At 44.7% G+C, this 20,767-nt stretch overlaps 1 protein-coding gene across 1 annotated transcript in view; it reads left to right on the top strand.

The window, feature by feature from the left end:
- The window catches only part of TRIO (trio Rho guanine nucleotide exchange factor), a 2,940,676-nt gene that overhangs the window by 2,733,964 nt on the left and 185,945 nt on the right, over positions 1 to 20,767 (top strand). The window contains 1 exon segment of the mRNA XM_069730426.1: positions 10,866 to 10,916. Coding sequence (XP_069586527.1) covers positions 10,866 to 10,916 — 51 coding nt within the window.

The raw sequence follows: 20,767 nt of genomic DNA, 5'->3' as shown, positions 1-20,767 counted from the left end.
GTCCCCATCACCCCCACATCATCATTTGCATTCCCCCCACATCATTTGCAGTCCCCATCACCCCCACATCATCATCATTTGCAGTCCCCATCACCCCCACATCATTTGCAGTCCCCATCACCCCCACATCATTTGCAGTCCCCATCACCCCCACATCATCATTTGCATTCCCCCACATCATTTGCAGTCCCCATCACCCCCACATCATCATCATTTGCAGTCCCCATCACCCCCACATCATTTGCAGTCCCCATCACCCCCACATCATTTGCAGTCCCCATCACCCCCACATCATTTGCAGTCCCCATCACCCCCACATCATTTTCAGTCCCCCCACATCATTTGCAGTCCCCATCACCCCCACATCATCATCATTTGCAGTCCCCATCACCCCCACATCATTTGCAGTCCTCATCACCCCCACATCATCATTTGCATTCCCCCCACATCATTTGCAGTCCCCATCACCCCCACATCATCATCATTTGCAGTCCCCATCACCCCCACATCATTTGCAGTCCTCATCACCCCCACATCATCATTTGCAGTCCCCATCACCCCACATCATCATTTACAGTCCCCATCACCCCCACATCATTTGCAGTCCCCATCACCCCCACATCATTTGCAGTCCCCATCACCCCACATCATCATTTGCAGTCCCCATCACCCCCACATCATTTGCAGTTCCCATCACCCCCACATCATTTGCAGTCCCCTATCCCCCTTCACTTCATCTGCAGTCCCCCTTACTTCATCATTTGCAGCCCCCTATCATTTCATGTGCAGAACCCCCTCAAATACACTTCATCATTTGCAGCCCCCTATTATTTCATCATGTGCAGAACTCCCTAAAACACACTTCATCATCTGCAGCCCCCTATCATTTCATCATGTGCAGTCTCACTCCCCCCCACCTCACCTATTTAAAAAAACAAAAATGTTTTTTATACTTACCTCAGTCGTTCCCGGGGCGTCTAGTGTTTCCAGCAGTGAAGCAGCAGATAGAATGTATGGGCTGCTGAGAGGACCTGACAGGAGCCCCTACATTCTAGCACATTCACTACTGAGACAGCTAGAATGTAATGGCTGTAGTCAGGACCTGCAGGGAGCCCATACATTCCAGCTACAGCCAAGCAGGAGCTGCGCAGCCGACTAGGTGAGACGGCCGTTCACAGCTCCAAAACGGCTCCCGGGCCCCAGCGCCGACGTGTGCGCTGCAGTGCACAGTATTTTAGTGCACGATGGGGCCCGATCAGTAGAAGCACAACAGTAGGGCCCCGGATCTGCGGGCCTCTCTGTGTACTGCTGCTGACTGGGCCCCATACAGCAGTGACGGCTGTAATGCCCTGATGGCGGCCCTGACAGTACCTCTTGACATGCCAAGCATTCGGGCACTTTCTGTTACACTAGCGCCTGCCATACGAGCACCAACAATTTGGCATCTTTGAAAATCCGAGAGGACTGCCATTGGTATCAGGTTCTCATCAATGCTCTTACAATTCGGCAAAACAAACAGTTAATTTACATACACATATCACATAACACAAATAATCAACTACAAAACATTACCATATGTCACGGTTTGCATGTACATAACATGTTCGAAGATTATGGTGCCAAAACGTTAGGTGTTTCCATTATTTGGTCCAACTCCTGTATATGTATATATATATATATATATATATATATATATATATATATATATATATATATATATATATATATATATATATATATATATATATATAGTAGCATTTCGCATACTACGTGTCTTGGGGGACACTCGCTTGGCACGGAATTCAAGCACTCAGGCACGGTTTTTCCACTTAAAGCAGCCTGTTTGGTTTAATCTCTCCATAAACCATAGAAAGATGAACAAACGATAAACAGTCTTATATCAGACAGATGAATCCTCAATGTCCATAGTAGAGCTCCGCTCTCTCAGGTCTGTAGGCACACAGGCTGTGCTATGTCCAGCACGCAGGATCTACAGCCTAAACACGGTCTCTCTGTAGTGTCCAGCAGGGACACATGGAAGTCTGTCCACACTGGCAGACTTCCAAACACTCACTCCCATGTGCTAAACACACCTCCTTTAGGTAGCCTGTAACCACACCCACAGGTGAGGTAACATCACATGCACTGTCAAGTGATCATGACATCACTGCATGTCCTCAAACTCCTGCAGGGAAAAGCGTACAGTTAGCGCCCCCACTCAGAGGTGAGTTATATGGGTAGCCAGACCCTCCCATCTCTCATAGCTACCCGCAACCCGGACCCAGGTGCACTAAACGACATCTTTAGTGCTCATGTGCACTAAAGCAGAGTTATAAAGAGACCCCAAAGGTAAGGGGCGATCACTGGGTGTACCAGTGGTACTATGTAGAGTCTCGATCCGCCAGGTCTCTGGCAAATGACTTATTACAGTTGGTGGAGGAATGGCTCCAGCCTGAGTTTTTTTCCCCATTCGAGATGATGGAGGTAATCGTGGTTGACCGGATGGTGCTGTCTCTGCCCGCCTCCATGCTGCAGCGTTGGGTCGGGTTAAGGGATCTAGGCACCCTGAAACTACTGATAGAGTTGATTGAGCAGTATAAATCCTCTCAGGATGTTGTACCAGAGCCGGGCATGAGGGTAATAACTGTTCGGTGACATCTAAGCCCATGGGCTGCTGGAACACTCGTCATGAGTCTATGTGTGCCCAGCCAGTATGTGCCATCATTACAGGCATGGTTGGCAACAAACCACGATTATGCCAGGTTCTCGTGAACGGGTACCAAACAGAGGCTCTCTTGGACATGGAACGTAATGTGACTTTGGTCCATAGGTCTCTTGTTACCGGAGACAACTCCAAAGGTTGGAAAGTAGAGGTGTTGGGTATCCATGGGGAAATCCGGGAGTACCCGATTTCAGAGGCTAATTTTTCCATGCCTTGTGAGGACTTTAAACAGTTGGTGGGAGTGGTGCAGACCCTCCCATATGGGACTGTGTTGGGGATAGACTTGCCCCTGTTTTGGTCCCTGTGGGAGACCAGGGTCAACCCTCTCACGGAACATGTTGTGCCTGGTGCAGAACCCAAAGATGTTGAGATACCTGCCATAGGGGTCACCAACCTAGGGACAGAGTATAATCCCGATAGCCTCACCCTTGAGGTATTCGCAGGAGAAGTGAAAAATGTTGTTTCGGGCGTAGAACCCGAAGATGGTGCGATACCTGCCATAGGGGTCACCAACCTAGGGACAGAGTGTAATCCCGATAGGCTCCCCCTAGAGGTTATGGCAGTAGAGGTTGTGGGGACTACACTGAATCCGGAACTGGAGGTGTTCCCTGGTAAGTTCGGAACAGCTCAGGTCCAGGGTCCCACACGGAGACGCAGATATAAGAGACGTGCAAATGGAAAGAACGCTGGGAGGAAATGGGACTGTGTGGTCGCCGAGGCGACAGGGGACATGCGCACGAGGAACACTCTGGCACTGGACAAGGATGTGGCCGGGGTCAGGGTAAAATAGGGAGAGCGCTAGCTAAACAGCAGTGTCAGGAGGCTCAGGTTCGGGTGCAGCATAAGGCAGATGTATGCTCAGAGATGCCGGCGCCTACCATGGCGTTTCAGCGTGGAATAGTTACCAAGACACGGGTACGGGTATGGAGGAAACTGTACCAGGGGCCCGAAAGCAAGTATGTAGATTACAGGATAAGATGTGGGGTTAGTGAACCCAAAATAAACAAGGTCGAGACCACCCAAAACTGGCCCAAACCTACGGTTAAGCGTGAAACAGAACGGGTAGGTGGGTGGTCCCATAATGAAGAATGGAGAGGAAACTCAAAGGGGAGGGATGCATGCGTCGATCGATGGTTCCGTTCCCTACTTTGGTTTCTTAGTGCCAAATCGGGCGGGGATGTCACAAGGTCATGCAGATGCCCTGTCACGCGCCCAAACGGGGTAACAAGTGTTCAACCCCACAGGTATGAACGGGGGGAGGATATGTGAGGCAGTGACCCCTGTTACAGCTAGAGGGTGCTGTATGTTCTCCGCAGAATGCGCACGGAGGTGTAGTAAGGTTATGAGGGGGTACTGCAGTTGCAGGCGTAGCTATGATTGCTGATTGCATTAGTGAAGTAGGGACCAATGTCGCTGTAGGGGTCGCTGTGTGTTCTCCTCAGGATGTGCATGGGAGCGTATGAAGTCCATAGGTATGCATGACAGTCACGGGCGTAGCGGTGACTGCAATACAGTTTAGAAATAATAAAAATAAGTGTAGTCTTGGACATGCTGTTGTCCAAGACAGATGTAGGTAAAACTGGCTCTGGAATGTGTGTTTGAAACAGACTGCAGTATGATAGTGTTGCAGTCTGTTCCATTCCGGTCTGGGTTTTCCTTTTGGCAGGAAGCCACAGGTTTGTTTGTTAAAAGCCCTGCAGGAAAGGGATAGTGAGGTCTTAGTGAGTTTGGGGTGTTTCAGGAGTTTCAAATGTGTCAGGGCCAGAGTGAGTTGTTGTTGCTTGCTGCTGTGCAGAGAAGTTGGTGTTGCGGAGCACGACCTGCGAGCGGAGCCAATAGGACTGGCACCCGCAGTGTACACAGCTATGCAAGGCATCCACGGTAACTGGTCGCGGAAGTGGATGTCCTGTGCACGGAGGTGAACCGGAGGTAGATGTCCTGTGCCGAAGGAGGACTGGATGTGTAACGATTATAACACAGGTGGATATGGTTCCCGGCTGTGATCCGGAGGATATCCTGGGCTGTGTACGGGTGTGTGTGTGTAAAGAGACTGTTATACAGCGGTGCAGGACACCCATGGGAGCTAGTCAGAGGAGGACTGGCATGTGTAGTGCCTGCGACATGTAAAGCTGTCTCCAAGAGACTTGGTCACGGCATGCGGTTGCCCAGGGAAACTGGACAAAGGGAAGTCCGGCCTGTTTAGTAACTGCAATCTGAAGCCGTATGGTGTGTAGTGCTGTTGAAACAGGCAGTGAAGTCATATGCAATTGTTTGGATTGGAACCTTTCTGTGTGAAGTAACACATTAGAGGAACGTCTTGTGTTTGAACTTTGTGCATCACTGCCACTTCACTGTGTATGGTGCTACCACTGCACATATATATATATATATATATATATATATATACATATATATATATATATATATATATATATATATATATATATATATATATATATATATATATATGTATATATATATATATATATATATATATTTTACAGTTTTCCTCAAAAGTTTACATTTTTGCTTCCATGGCCTTTTTTTCAGAGAATATGAATAACACCAAAACCTTTTCTCCACTCTTGGTTAGTGGATGGGTGAAGCCATTTATTGGTAAACTACTTCTCTTTTAAAATCATAATCACAACCCAAAACATCCAAATGACCCTAATCAAAGGTTCACATACCCCATTTCTTAATACCGTGTATTGCCCCCTCTAACATCAATGACGGCTTGAAGTACTTTGTGGTAGTTGTGGATGAGGTTCTTTTTTTTCTTCCAGTCCAGTTCCTGTAAATTCCTGGACTGCCTTGCATGAACTGCGCGCTTAAGATCTCCCCTGAATGGCTCAATGATATTGAGGTCAGGAGACTGAGATAGCCACTCAAGAACCTTCATTTTGTTCTGTTGTAGCCAATGACAGGTCGACTTGGCCTTGCGTTTTGGAACGTCCAAGTATGTCACATGCGCAGCTTCCGGACTAATTAGGGCAAATTTGCCTCCAGTATTTGCTGATAACGTGCTGAATTCATCTTTCCCTCAACGTTGACCAAATTTCCTGTGCCTTTGTAGCTCACACATCCCCAAAACATTAGTGATCCACCTCTGTGCTTTACAGTAGGAATGGTGTTCCTTTCATCATAGGCCTTGTTGACCTCTTTCCAAATGTAATGTTTATGGTTGTGGTCAAAAAGTTCAATTTTGATCTCTGTGCTGTTTTGAATATTGTAGGCAAGATACTGTACTTTGTGGCATTTGCGCAGAAATGGCTTTCTTCTGGTGACTCAACCATGCAGCTCATTTTTCTTCATGTGCCTCCTTATTGATCATCTTGCAACAGCCGCAGCGCTAGTTTTTATAAATTCCTGTATTTCAGCTGATGTTATTTTTGTTTTTTTCTTTGCAACCCGAATAATGTTCCCGGCAGTTGTGGACTACATTTTTGTTGGCCTACTAGACCGTGGTTTTGTTTTTACAGAGCCACTGATTTTCCATTTGTTAATCACAGTTTGAATGCTGCTGACTGGCATTATCAATTCCTTGGATATTTTTTTGTATCCCTTTCCTGTTTTATACAGTTCAGCTACCTTTTTCTTAGATCCGTTTGCAGAAACATTGGTGGCTGGATGAAATATGCAAGAGTCTGTCTGGATCCCAGAAACTCACTTAGCTTTTATCCACTCACACTGATTACAAGCAAACAGGTCACAAGTGAGGCTGTTACCTTTAGTACCCATTCAAACCCATTTGTGTCAACTTTTGTGCATGTTATCAGGCCAAAATCACCAGGGTATGAGAACTTTTGATCAGGGTGATTTCGATATTTTGGGTTGTCATTATGATTTAAAAAGAGAAAACACAGTAGTTTGACAATAAATGGCTTCACCCAACCACTAACCGTAAGCGGAGAAAAAGTATTGGTGTTGTCATTCATATTCTCTGAAAAAAGGCCAAGAAAGCAAAAATTCTGTAGGGGTATGTTAACTTTTCAGCGCAACATATATATACACATCAGGCAAAAGTTTGGACACGTGTTCATGCAATGGTTTTTGGGATTGGATTATTCTATTGTGCCCATTGAAGGTCAGTTAATCTGAAAAAAGTGCAGTGGCATGCCATCTAATCTGGTTTGTGGTTAGAGGGACCATCATTTATGTTGCAACAGGATAATGACCCAAGCACATTTTGAGGCTATATAAGGGCTTTATGACCAAGAGGGCCATTAGATGCAGGGCCAGCGTTTGGCACAGGCAGACCAGGCAGACGCCTGGGGCCCCCACCTATAAAGGGGCCCTGTGTCTACAGCCCCTGTATGAAGTGCTCAGCAGTGAATAATGCTGTACATTGCTCTGTAGCCCCAGAGAGTCTCTCCCAAACCCCCCTTGAGACTCCCTCAGTGCAGTGATTTACTCACTGTGGTCCTGGAGCTCTGTGCTGATTGCTGTAGGATCAGGTTTCACAGTCTCATACAGCAGCCATCAGCATGGGCTCTGATGACAGTCACTAAATCAATGCTTTTATTCTGACAGGGCGACCTCCTGTCACTACTGTCTGGATGACACAAGACAAGAATATTGTCTGCTGAATCAGAGCATTTATTATATAGAAATAAATGAATTCCCACGTGAAATAATAAGGGTAAACCATACACATATAGTATCAGCATTTTTGTTGCATTGTTTTTACAGCCAAAACCTGCTCTCTTGGGAGTAAAAACACTGCTTTCAAAGCACCCATTTTTAGGGTACGTGCAGAGGATCCGGAAATGGCAGCCCTTTGGACATGTGCTGTGTTTTGAACACAGGTGATTCCGCATGTGTTCATTGAACCGTGTGGAATCACCGCGTCCTATACATTGCACGTGTGAGATTTCTCTTGTGGAGACTTGCGTCTACGCCAGATAAATTGGCATGCTGGGGTCTGGAGAGACACGCCGCATGTCCGTCTCCGCAGGTGAGGTGCGGGTGTCACTGCACACATGGTAGAGATGGAATTTCTTGAAAACCCATCCACTATACTGTAACATCTGGCCGCTGCGGATTGGACGCTGTACAAGTACACAGCAGCCGACCCGCAGCGTTTTCTGTTTGTGGGCACACACCCTTAGAGCTTTTGCTGTTTGTTTTTTACAGTATGCATTTTGTCTACAGTACATGTTTTAGTTTTATTCACCAAAAACACAGTGAAGAACAACTTTGCAACATTTGCAGCATTTTTTGAACTTTTTCATTGCTTTCTACGGGTGAAAAAAAATTGCCGAAACTGCAGATTTAAAAAAGGCTGCAGTTGTGAAATTCAGTAAGGAGAAAATAAAAGGGTGTGCAGGAGATTTCTGAAAATCTCAGTTTTTGCTTGTGCTGTAAAATGCTGTAAACTTATTTGCAGAAGAAAAAGCTGCAAAAATTCTGCATATGAACATGGTGAAAAGCTGCTTTTCACAGTGCCAGCAAAACATATGAGATTTCGGAAATCTCCTGCAGGCGCTTGTTTGTTTTCTGACTGGATTTCAGAACTGTAGCGTAGCACTTCTTTCAGTGTGTTTTCACCTTTAGAAAGCAATGAAAGAATAAAAAAGCTGCAGATATTGCAACGGCATTTTTTACTGCAATTTTTTAAGTGGTTTTGGTGAATTAAACTATTAGGTCTCGTTCACATGTTCAGTATTTCACATCAGTATTTGTAATGCAGAAACAGCAGTGGAACAATGAGGCTATGTGCACACGTTGCGGAATCTGCTGCGGATTTTTCCACTCAAATTCCTAAAAATCTTCTAGTAAAACGCCCTGCGTTTTACCTGTAGATTTACGGCGGAATTACAGCGTTTTTTGTGCGGTTTTCAACAGCTTTTTTACACCTGCGGATTCCTATTATGGAGCAGGTGTAAAACGCTGTGGAATCTGCACAAAGAATTGACATGCTGCAGAAAATACAATGCAGCGTTTCTGCGCTGTATTTGTATTTTCTGCAGCATGTGTATGTCTGATTTTGTTTTCCATAAGTTTACATGGTGCTGTACAACGCATGGAAAACTGCTACAGATCCACAGCAAAATCCGCAAAGTGTGCATATACCCTGAGAAACATGTCACCACTTCTGTATTTCTCACCCTCCTGGTTTTGGCTTACACATACTGATGTGAAATACTAACCAAATACTGATCGCATGAATGTGGTCTTAAACATACTGTAGACAAAGCAAACATCTGTACTCAGAGAGTTATCACTGCATTATCTGTGGTGTTAAAAAAAAATTAAGAGGGGGTTGGGGGCAACTCTTTGTCTTGGGGCTTGGGCCCCCAATCTTTTCTGACCCTAGCAACGCCCCTGCAAACAGCTAATGGTGGCAGACCCTAAATATGGGGGCCAAAGTGTGAACACTGGCTCCAGGCCCCTCCACCAACTGTTTCCGCATCCTACTCATGTAATGTAACCTAAATGTTTGTGTGATTTTACAATGTTAGCATTTGGGGCCCCACTTTAAATTTTTGCCTAGGGCCCCACTTTGTCTAAAACCGACCCTGGTTAGATGCCATGGCCTCCATAATCACCAGACTACAACTCAGTTAAGATGGTTTGGGACTGTAGCATCATGGCAAATGAGCCATTAAGTGCTCAGCACCTCTGGGAACTTCCTCAATACTGTTGGAAAAGCATTCTAGGTGACTAAGTGATAAAACTGCTTGAGAGAATGTAAAGAGGGTGTAAAGCTGTCATTAGAATAAAAGGGGTTACTTTGAGGAATCTAAAATTTAACACGTATTCTGGTTTCACACTTGTTTCATTAGTCTTTGTTTCCATGTGTGTTATTTCATGGTTTTGCTGCCTTCAGTCTGAATCTATAAAGTGCATATCACAATAAGACAAATGAACAGCATTTCATGAATATGGGTATCCAACCACAGTACAGTTTTAAATGAATACCATCATACAGTTACATAGTGGATGCTTTCCTGAAACGGAAAGTACTTGCAAGCAGCATAATACAAAGAATAGCAGGTTTACCCAGAATCCTTTGCAGTAGGCGGAGCTATGCAAATCATCTCTTTCCACCCCAGTGTAATCCACAGCGCTTGGAACCGCCAAGCGTGCAATGCTGCGGATTAGTTTCTAAATTTACACAGCCAACCAATTCCTACCTGTGGACACGTGTTTCGGGCTTTAGGCCCTCATCAGCACAGCTCCGCCTACTGCAAAGGATTCTGGGTAAACCTGCTATTCTTTGTATTATGCTGCTTGCAAGTACTTTCCGTTTCAGGAAAGCATCCACTATGTATTTCCTTTAAGTAGAGGGCTTTTCGGTCTCTTTCGTCCCGCTACATTTAGCCCAACTTGGGTCTCTCCCCAAGGTGGCTAGCATATATGTATTGCTTGCTCACCGAGCCCCACTCCATACAGCCAACCAATTCCAGCCCTGTGCTGATGAGGGCCTAAAGCCCGAAACACGTGTCCACAGGTAGGAATTGGTTGGCTGTGTAAATTTAGAAACTAATCCGCAGCATTGCACGCTTGGCGGTTCCAAGCGCTGTGGATTAGACTGGGGTGGAAAGAGATGATTTGCATAGCTCCGCCTACTGCAAAGGATTCTGGGTAAACCTGCTATTCTTTGTATTATGCTGCTTGCAAGTACTTTCCGTTTCAGGAAAGCATCCACTATGTATTTCCTTTAAGTAGAGGGCTTTTCGGTCTCTTTCGTCCCGCTACATTTAGCCCAACTTGGGTCTCTCCCCAAGGTGGCTAGCATATATGTATCATACAGTTAGTAATGCTGTTAAGTGTTCAATAAAATGGGTTGACTAGTCAAAGGAAGCGATGACCTCTTCATTGCTAACCTATCAGCTATTTCAAGCTTCAGCGGCCGTAGGTTGTAAATACTTTGACCAGAACTACAGATCATGGCTCAATTTAGTATGTAGCAACCATTTCCAGGTAATACCAAACAGATCCCATTTTTCTGAAAAATATATTCTAGATTTAATATTGTACACTGGAGATAAGAACTTAAAAAAAAAAAAAATGTTTTATTCAGATCTTTGGCCTCTTCATAATGATATGCCCATTCTACATGTATAATGTGGTTGAAGGTACTCTTTAATATTAGATGGATATTTTAAATTGTAAGTTATTTATCACTTTTTTGTAGGATTTCCTGAAGTATTCGAAAAAAGCCTGTGTAAAAGATGCAGAACTGGAGGTACTTTTTTTGGGGGGGGGGATAACTCGTTTTCTTTATCATTATTATGTTGTTGATGATTATGTTAATTTGCTTGTATTAGAATAAATACCACTAGGAGTATATTTTCATACATATGAAGAAAAGGGCTGGAAATTCCTACTGCATTTGAACTCAAAAGAATATATTACAGTCAGGGCATCAGTCAAAAGTTATAAATCATATTTATATCCCATAAAAATTTATTTTATTAATTCTTATTTAAAACAACCAACCAGTGGTTACACCAAAAAACCGACACAGTGAAAAAAATAAAAAAACACAACAAACCTATTGGGGGTTTCTGGGAGTCCCTAGTCTGGTGCCTATACTTGCACCTTCCTAACTGTGGAGGTTGACACCCTATGGGAAAAGTATTGGCGTCCCTGCTCAGTGATGACTGCCCCTATAGGCACTAGATATCCTTTTAGTCATCCGGGTGTTCCCTCCCACAATACGTGTATTTAAAGGGCACCTCTACAACGTCCCCATCCTGTTATGAGCTGCTCCATCCTGGGCCCCCATCCTGTCATGTGCTGCTCCCATCCTGCGTCCCCATCCTGTCATGTGCTGCTCCATCCTGCGCCCCCATCCTGTCATGTGCTGCTCCATCCTGCGTCCCCATCCTGTTATGTGCTGCACCCATCCTGCGTCTCCATCCTGTCATGTGCTGCTCCATCCTGCGCCCCCATCCTGTCATGTGCTACTCCATCCTGCGCCCCCATCCTGTCATGAGCTGCTTCATCCTGCATCCCCATCCTGTCATGTGCTGCTCCATCCTGCGTCCCCATCCTGTCATGTGCTGCTCCATCCTGCGTCCCCATCCTGTCATGTGCTGCTCCATCATGCGCCCCCATCCTGTCATGTGCTGCTCCATCCTCCGTCCCCATCCTGTCATGTGCTGCTCCATCCTGCGTCCCCATCCTGTCATGTGCTGCTCCATCCTGCGTCCCCATCCTGTCATGTGCTGCTCCATCCTGCGTCCCCATCCTGTCATGTGCTGCTCCATCCTGCGTCCCCATCCTGTCATGTGCGGATCCTGTGCACACGCTACCTGATTCCTTTCCGCCGCCATTGTCTTGGTCCTCCTGCTGCCGGGATCGGCACCTGCGCAGTCCGCGCTTTCCGGCGCCATTTTATTGAAGACACACTGCAGTGTGTCTTCAAGAAAATGGCGCCGGAAAGCACAGGCGCCGATTCCGGCAGCAGGAGGACCACGAAAATGGCGTCAGAATGGAATCAGGTAGCGTGTGTACAGGATCCCACCCTAATTACGCTATGGCATTTCATGCCACAGCGATTTCTTACTTTTAGGCCCCCTGACTCCGGGCAATGAATTTCTCCCTGCTCTTGCAATCGGCGCCTGCGCAGTCTGCGCTTTCCGGCGCCATTTTCTTGAAGACACACTGAGGTTTCCAACAAAATGGCGCCGGAAAGCGCGGACTGCGCATGCGCCGATTGCAGGAGCAGGGAGAAATTCATGGCCCGGAGTCAGGGGGCCTAAAAGTAAGAAATCGTTGTGGCATGAAGTGCCATAGTGTAATGAGGGCGGGATCCTGTGCACACGCTACCTGATTCCGTTCCGCCGCCATTTTCATGGTCCTCTTGCTGCCGGAATCGGCGCCTGCGTTTTCCGGCGCCATTTTCTTGAAGACACACTGCAGTGTGTCTTCAAGAAAATGGCGCCGGAAAGCGCGGACTGCGCAGGCACCGATTCTGGCAGCAGGAGGATGAAGAAAATGCCAGCGGAAAGGAATGGTGTAAGTAACAAATTGCTGTGGCATGAAGTGCCACAGCGTAATCAGGGCACAAATATGTGCACGGTGTCCCCCTGCTCCCGACCCCCTGCTCCCGGCAGTCCGCGCCTTCCGGCGCCATTTTTTTTCCCTGACACTCTGTAATGTAACGCTAGGAGCGTCGCGCCTGCGCAGTCTATAAAGGCTTTGGACAATGACGCTCCCAGCGTATATATATATATATATATATATATATATATATATATATATATATATATATATATGTATAATTATCCCCTTACATTGAAGAGTACCAAATAACCATAATGATCAACAATATCAAATAGTGCCCTGATATGCCCTGATGCCTGCCATTACTGAACGTGGCATGAAAAAAATCATGGTACTCATATGTACACCACCCGCCAGCTTTGCCTCAACGCGTTTTGCCCCTCTGGCTCATCAGGAGCTCCAGAGCAGACCGCACATAGATCAGTGATAAACATGGCTACAATGAGCACATATCATATGGAACGCACCCTTTACGCTCTAAGCCATATGCAGATAAGGAGACACTATAAAGGTGCGTATTTCCAACCATCTCAGATCAGACATCATTTATCCATATAATAGATCCAACATGGCTGCACAGCTTCTATGTGCAGCACATGATTTCCAGGGAGAACACATACGGTAAATATATCTGACATTTAAACAAACATAAATTTTGAAGCAGAGGTAGACAAAACGGATCTTTCAAATGGAGGGCTCGAATTTCAAAAATGATTACAGTAATCTAGTTTCCTAATTTCATCAATAGGGTCCATATACAGTGGGGCAAAAAAGTATTTAGTCAGTCAGCAATAGTGCAAGTTCCACCCCTTAAAAAGATGAGAGGTGTCTGTAATTTACATCATAGGTAGACCTCAACTATGAGAGACAAACTGAGAAAAAAAATCCAGAAAATCACATTGTCTGTTTTTTTAACATTTTTTTTTGCATATTATGGTGGAAAATAAGTATTTGGTCAGAAACAAAATTTCATCTCAATACTTTGTAATATATACTTTGTTGGCAATGACAGAGGTCAAACGTTTTCTGTAAGTCTTCACAAGGTTGCCACACACTGTTGTTGGTATGTTGGCCCATTCCTCCATGCAGATCTCCTCTAGAGCAGTGATGTTTTTGGCTTTTCACTTGGCAACACGGACTTTCAACTCCCTCCAAAGGTTTTCTATAGGGTTGAAATCTGGAGACTGGCTAGGCCACTCCAGGACCTTGAAATGCTTCTTTTGAAGCCCCTCCTTCGTTGCCCTGGCGGTGTGCTTTGGATCATTGTCATGTTGAAAGACCCAGCCACGTTTCATTTTCAATGCCCTTGCTGATGGAAGGAGGTTTGCACTCAAAATCTCACGATACATGGCCCCATTCATTCTTTCATGTACCCGGATCAGTCGTCCTGGCCCCTTTGCAGAGAAACAGCCCCAAAGCATGATGTTTCCACCACCATGCTTTACAGTAGGTATGGTGTTTGATGGATGCAACTCAGTATTCTTTTTCCTCCAAACATGACAAGTTGTGTTTCTACCAAACAGTTCCAGTTTGGTTTCATCAGACCATAGGACATTCTCCCAAAACTCCTCTGGATCATCCAAATGCTCTCTAGCAAACTTCAGACGGGCCCGGACATGTACTGGCTTAAGCAGCGGGACACGTCTGGCACTGCAGGATCTGAGTCCATGGTGGCGTAGTGTGTTACTTATGGTAGGCCTTGTTACATTGGTCCCAGCTCTCTGCAGTTCATTCACTAGGTCCCCCCGCGTGGTTCTGGGATTTTTGCTCACCGTTCTTGTGATCATTCTGACCCCACGGGGTGGGATTTTGCGTGGAGCCCCAGATCGAGGGAGATTATCAATGGTCTTGTATGTCTTCCATTTTCTAATTATTGCTCCCACTGTTGATTTCTTCACTCCAAGCTGGTTGGCTATTGCAGATTCAGTCTTCCCAGCCTGGTGCAGGGCTACAATTTTGTTTCTGGTGTCCTTTGACAGCTCTTTGGTCTTCACCATAGTGGAGTTTGGAGTCAGACTGTTTGAGGGTGTGCACAGGTGTCTTTTCATACTGATAACAAGTTTAAACAGGTGCCATTACTACAGGTAATGAGTGGAGGAAAGAGGAGACTCTTAAAGAAGAAGTTACAAGTCTGTGAGAGCCAGAAATCTTGATTGTTTGTTTCTGACCAAATACTTATTTTCCACCATAAAAGGAAAAAAAATGATAAAAAAACAGACAATGTGATTTTCTGGATTTTTTTTTCTCAGTTTGTCTCCAATAGTTGAGGTCTACCTATGATGTAAATTACAGACGCCTCTCATCTTTTTAAGTGGTGGAACTTGCACTATTGCTGACTGACTAAATACTTTTTTGCCCCACTGTATATATAAGAGAAGAAGGAATGTACAAAAACAGACCTACAGAAAACAGGCAAAGGACATTTGTTTATTTATACCCTTAGGCACAAGTGTATCCATCCTAAATGTCCATTCACATTCCCTTTTAAGGATGGCCTTGTCAGCATTTCCACCTCTAGAATTAATATTCACTACCTCAATTATCATGAATGTAATGTGATGTACTCTCATATGCTAGGCCAGGGTTGTATCCCTATTGTTCCTTATATTACCCACTAGATGGTGGCCCGATTCTAATGTATTGGGTATTCTAGAATATGTCGGTAGTATATAGCACAGGCTGCGTACTATATTGCACAGTGACGTAGTATATAACACAACCGACGTAGTATATAACAGAGCTACGTAGTATGTAACACAGCATACATAGTACATAACACAGCCACGTAGTATATAACATAGCCACGTAGTATATTGCACAGCTACTTAGTGTATTGCACAGGCATGTAGTATATTAGTCAGCCACGTAGCATATAGCAGAGCCCCATAGTATATAACATAGCCACGTCGTATATCGTAGTATATTGCACTGCCATGTAGTATATAACAGAGCCACGTAGTATATTGCACAGTCGACGTAGTATATAACAGAACCGACACAGCCACATAGTATATTTCACAGCTACGTAGTATATAGCACAGAGCACGTAGTATATTGGACAGTCACCTAGTATATTGCACAGTCACGTTGTATATTGCCCAGCGACATAGTATATAGCATAGAGATGTAGTATATAACAGAGCCCACGCAGTATGTAACACAGCCCATGTAGTATATAGCAATGTGGGCACTATATGTGTGGTTAAAAAAGACTTAAAATAAAAAATAAACATATACTCACCTTCCGAGGGCCCCTTGAAGTCCTGGTGCCTGTGTGCGGTGCACGCAGTAGCTTCCAGGCCCAGGGTTGGTATGAGCGCAGGACCTGTGATGACGTTGCGGTCACATGACCGTGACGTCATGGCAGGTCCTTCTCGCATAGCATCCTTGGCACCGGAACCTGCCGCTTGCACTGCTGAGGACAGCAGGCGACATCGGAGGGTGAGAATAACCTTTTTTTTTAAAATTATTATTATTTTTAACATTAGTTCGTTTTATTATTGATGCTGGTCACACAGGGTTAATAGCTACGTTAACGGAGTGCATTACACCACAGTCCGTTAACTCTGGCATTAACCCTGTGTGATCGCTCAGCGCTGACTGCAGGGTAGTAAAGCAGCGGAAATTTCGCTGCCAGACTCTTGCCGTCGCTGATTGGTCGTGGCAATGGTTGTGGGCGTTTTGCAACGACCAATCAGCGATTTGGAGTTCCATGACAGACAGAGGCCGCGACCAATGAATATCTGTGACAGACAGACAGACGGAAGTGACCCTTAGACAATTATATAGTAGATATGTTCACCAGCCCTTCTGCGGAACTCTCTCTTTGTTTTTCCTATATAGCCCTTTGGACAGGGGCAAGTGGCCATGTATACAACCCCAGTGGTTTTACAGTTAGAAAAGTCTCTGATAGAACACCTTTCCCGTAGAGGAGCTCCTGAATGATTTATTGGGTTTCATCCACCTCCACATGTGGCAGTTTCCACATTTGTAGAAACCACATGGTTTCCTGTCTAGCCAAGTCCCTTCTCCCACTGTTTTTTTGTAGTGGCTATGTACCAGCACATCTTTGGTTGATTTCCCTTTTGCCTTTGTGAAAATACAACATTTATAGCCAAAAAAGATTTAATATAATTTGGGGTTTAAGAAAACACACCAGCGCTATACTACAGGAGTTACCCTCAGCTGCTGGAATCGAGATAGGTAGGTGCTAACACTGACGTAAGAAATACCAGTAGCGGGAAAAAAACAAAACCGCGCTTGAGGGAATGAGAGCTCCAAAACAAGTGTGCACAGAGCGAAATAAGTAAATGATGGGGATCACCCTGTCGGGATCTATTGGGAGAATCCCCAAACGACATATCACCTGAGAGGGGGGGTGATAGTCTAGAGAGCCCACATTGAGTTAATGCCAACATGCCTGTTGCATTCTGCGAGCCAGACAAAATAAATAAATAAATAATCTTTATTTTTATATAGCGCTAACATATTCCGCAGCGCTTTACAGGTTGCACACATTATCATCGCTGTCCCCGTTGGGGCTCACAATCTAAATTCCCTATCAGTATGTCTTTGGAATGTGGGAGGAAACCCACGCAAACACAGAGAGAACATACAAACTCTTTGCAGATGTTGTCCTTGGTGGGGTTTGAATCCAAGACTCCAGCGCTGCAAGGCTGCTGTGCTAACCACTGCGCCACCGTGCTGCCCTGCAAAATGTAGATAGTAGTGTAAAAGTCCCGCAATGAGTTAATGCTGACTTTGTGTATTAGCTCCTGCAAGCTACATCAAGTGACTGTCAATCAAAGTCAATACAGTGTCCCCAAGTTGGATAAGAATAGAGTAACTCTGTATGATATAGGATGAAACAATATATGGTGTGTGCTCACAAAATCACTGATGCATAGGCAGAGACTCACCAGGGTGCAGGTGTAGTGATACCAGAGGTAGATTTACTTGTCCGGTCCTGCGGTGGGGCACCCAACGTGTAGGTACCGGGTAGGGATGGGGGAAGCTGAGTACAGAACAGCCGCCTCACTGTGGCGCTGCAGGGAAGCTACGCAGAGCCAGGGAAAGCCCCGGCTGGTGGCATCCCTGGATGCGAGCATGGAAGAAAGATGGCCGGTGGAGGTGCCTAGCGTGAGACGTCACAGGGGCTACGGAGCAGCACTAGGACCAAAAGAGTACCAACGCGTTTCAAAGGAACTGAGTCCTTCTTCGTCAGGGTTACCAGTCCCTTGATGCTCTCAGCTATTTACGCTAGTGGCCTGTCATCAACCTCAAACAGCCTTCCCGCTTCCCTCAATGCATGAATTACTTGTGTATACAAGTGGTGGGCTCTAAGAGAGCCATAATAATGAGAACCCAGATTAATAGAGCAATGATCAATGAGAATATGTGTACCAACAAGAAGTATATAAAGGGGAAGGTCTGTAAAATACAAAAAAAAAGTGACAGACGGCACTGGATGGATGCAAGAGGATAACTTGTGAAATAACGTGTGTTTTTGTACATGTACCGCACCTGTCAATATAAATAAATATGGCTAAATATAAAAATGTCTGAATAGGTATATCTTATAATAAAAACAACTTTTAATCATTAACCAGTTAAAAATTCATCATATTAATATATGTATAAAAATAGTAGTAATAAATAGTTAATAAAATATAGGGTGGGTGTTAATAAAAACTTATATGGAGGGATGCAGTGCAGATTGAATATACAAACAAGCAAGGTGATCTGATGGTAGGAACTGCAATGCCCTTACATGTCTGCATAAACCACAAAGATACAGTAGTAATAATAAAATAATTTAATGATGAAAAGAACACGCCAATATCAATACCACATGGGTACCCCCAGCCGAATCAGAGGAGATTAAGGGGCAAAGAAGGAATGATAATGGGTACTGGTGGTAATATAAACCTATGTGGCTAATTAAAAGGCATATAGTTCTAACCCATGATTTAAGCCCTTAGGTGCAAAGCAATCAAGGGAAAATATCCATTTAGACTCTGTCCTAGACATAACCTGTATTAAATTGCCACCTCTTATATTTTGTTGGATTCTTTGAATCCCGCAAAAGTGTACACCTTTCATAGATTTATTGTTTCTCACTAAAGTGCCGTGAGAGGGGATGACCAGCAAAACCTTTTTGGATGTTTGTCACATGTTCCTTAATACGTACCATAAGGGGCCTCTTGGTGCGGCCTACATACAGTTTTTTAAATGGACGGTCAATTAAATAGATAACTCATGTGGTAGAGCATGTGGTACTCTCCTTAATACTAAAATTGTTCACATTGAATTTGAAAAATAATCCTAAAGACATTCTTCCTACAAAAATACCATGCATGAAGTAGCGTTAATGCTAAATTGCATATTATAAAGGGCAGAGCGACTCAAATATATATAATGATACAGGAGAAAAAAACGAGTCAGAAGCTCATATTATACAAACGTACACAAAACTTTTATTAACTATCCATATACATAAAACTAGAACTGTTAGTGTGCAAGTGCATACAGTTCTTGGAGCAATCAGTAATGTTTATAACAAATATGAGGTACATGACAAAAATTCCAAATAAGTGAGTGCCGGTAGGTCCCGCCTGAACAATTGGGCCAGCACAATATAGTAAACATACCAAATCAAAGTGCCATAGTAAATTTATAAAAATATCACAGCAGTAGCAATAAGTTTAAAGGGACACTGTCACCTGAATTTGGAGAGAACAATCTTCAGCCATGGAGGCGGGGTTTTTGTGTTTTTGATTCACCCTTTCCTTACCCGCTGGCTGCATGCTGGCTGCAATATTGGATTGAAGTTCATTCTCTGTCCTCCGTAGTACATGCCTGCACAAGGTGCAATCTTGCCTTGCACAGGCATGTACTATGGGGGACAGAGAATGAACTTCAATCCAATATTGCAGCCAGCATGCAGCCAGTGGGTAAGGAAAGGGTGAATCAAACACACAAAAACCCCGCCTCCATGGCTGAAGATTGTTCCCTCCAAATTCAGTTGACAGTGTCCCTTTAAAGCCTATCTGTATGCTGGTAACACAAAGGGTTAAATTTGGAAGCACATTATACATCCCTGCGAATGCCAACCACTCCCATTAGCTCCTAATAGAGCCTGCATAGCATGCCAAAAAAGCTGAGAGCAATAGAGGAGTTAAAGGATACCATATGTCCCTGTGGACTCCAACCACTCCCACCTACTCCCAGATAGTGCAGCATGTGCACATACCAGACTAGTCAAATCATGCCAGCAACTGATGCAAGAAACATGAATAAAACAATAGCACTGTAGTTAAACGTAGTATTTACTCATAGCGTGTTAGGCAGGTGTCCCGGGACTCACTCCCCAACGCACGTTTCGGTGCGAGTCCACCTTCTTCAGGGGGCGTGGCTTTAGAGGCAACTCATCCCACCCTAAATACCCGGCATGTGTGGTCACATGGTGCAAGCGATCCAATCGTAGTGATCGCATCAGCGCAAGTGCTCAGCATAGGTGCAGTAAAGTACCGTATATGCATGAATAGAAGCATCCATACAATGAGATCAGTGCAGCAAAGTACCGTATATGCATGAATAGAAGCAACCATCCCCGGGCATTAGATATAATGTGTCAGCATAGGTGCAGCAAAGTACCGTATATGCATGAATAGAAGCAACCATGCCGTATATGCATGAATAGAAGCAACCATACAATGAGATCAGTGCAGCAAAGTACCGTATATGCATGAATAGAAGCAACCATACAATGAGATCAGTGCCATAAAGGCACAAGGAGAGCCCAATGTCAGGCAAAATGCCAGACATAACAGATAAAAACATGCCCACACATCCATCTGCAATGCAAAACAGGTCACATGAAGCGGCTGGCGCCAAACCGCCACCATGCACCAAATCAAGCAGGGCAGACGGAGGGGGTACAATGAGCCGTGAATACAAAAATATACCTTTCTTTTTTGATCGCCATTGTATAGACAGCCATAATAATAAATATGCTGAAATATC

The sequence above is a fragment of the Ranitomeya imitator genome, chromosome 6 (assembly GCF_032444005.1).
Source record: "Ranitomeya imitator isolate aRanImi1 chromosome 6, aRanImi1.pri, whole genome shotgun sequence".
Taxonomy (NCBI): domain Eukaryota; kingdom Metazoa; phylum Chordata; class Amphibia; order Anura; family Dendrobatidae; genus Ranitomeya; species Ranitomeya imitator.
The sequence above is the reverse complement of the archived record's forward strand: the minus strand, read 5'-3'. Positions and strand labels throughout refer to the sequence as shown.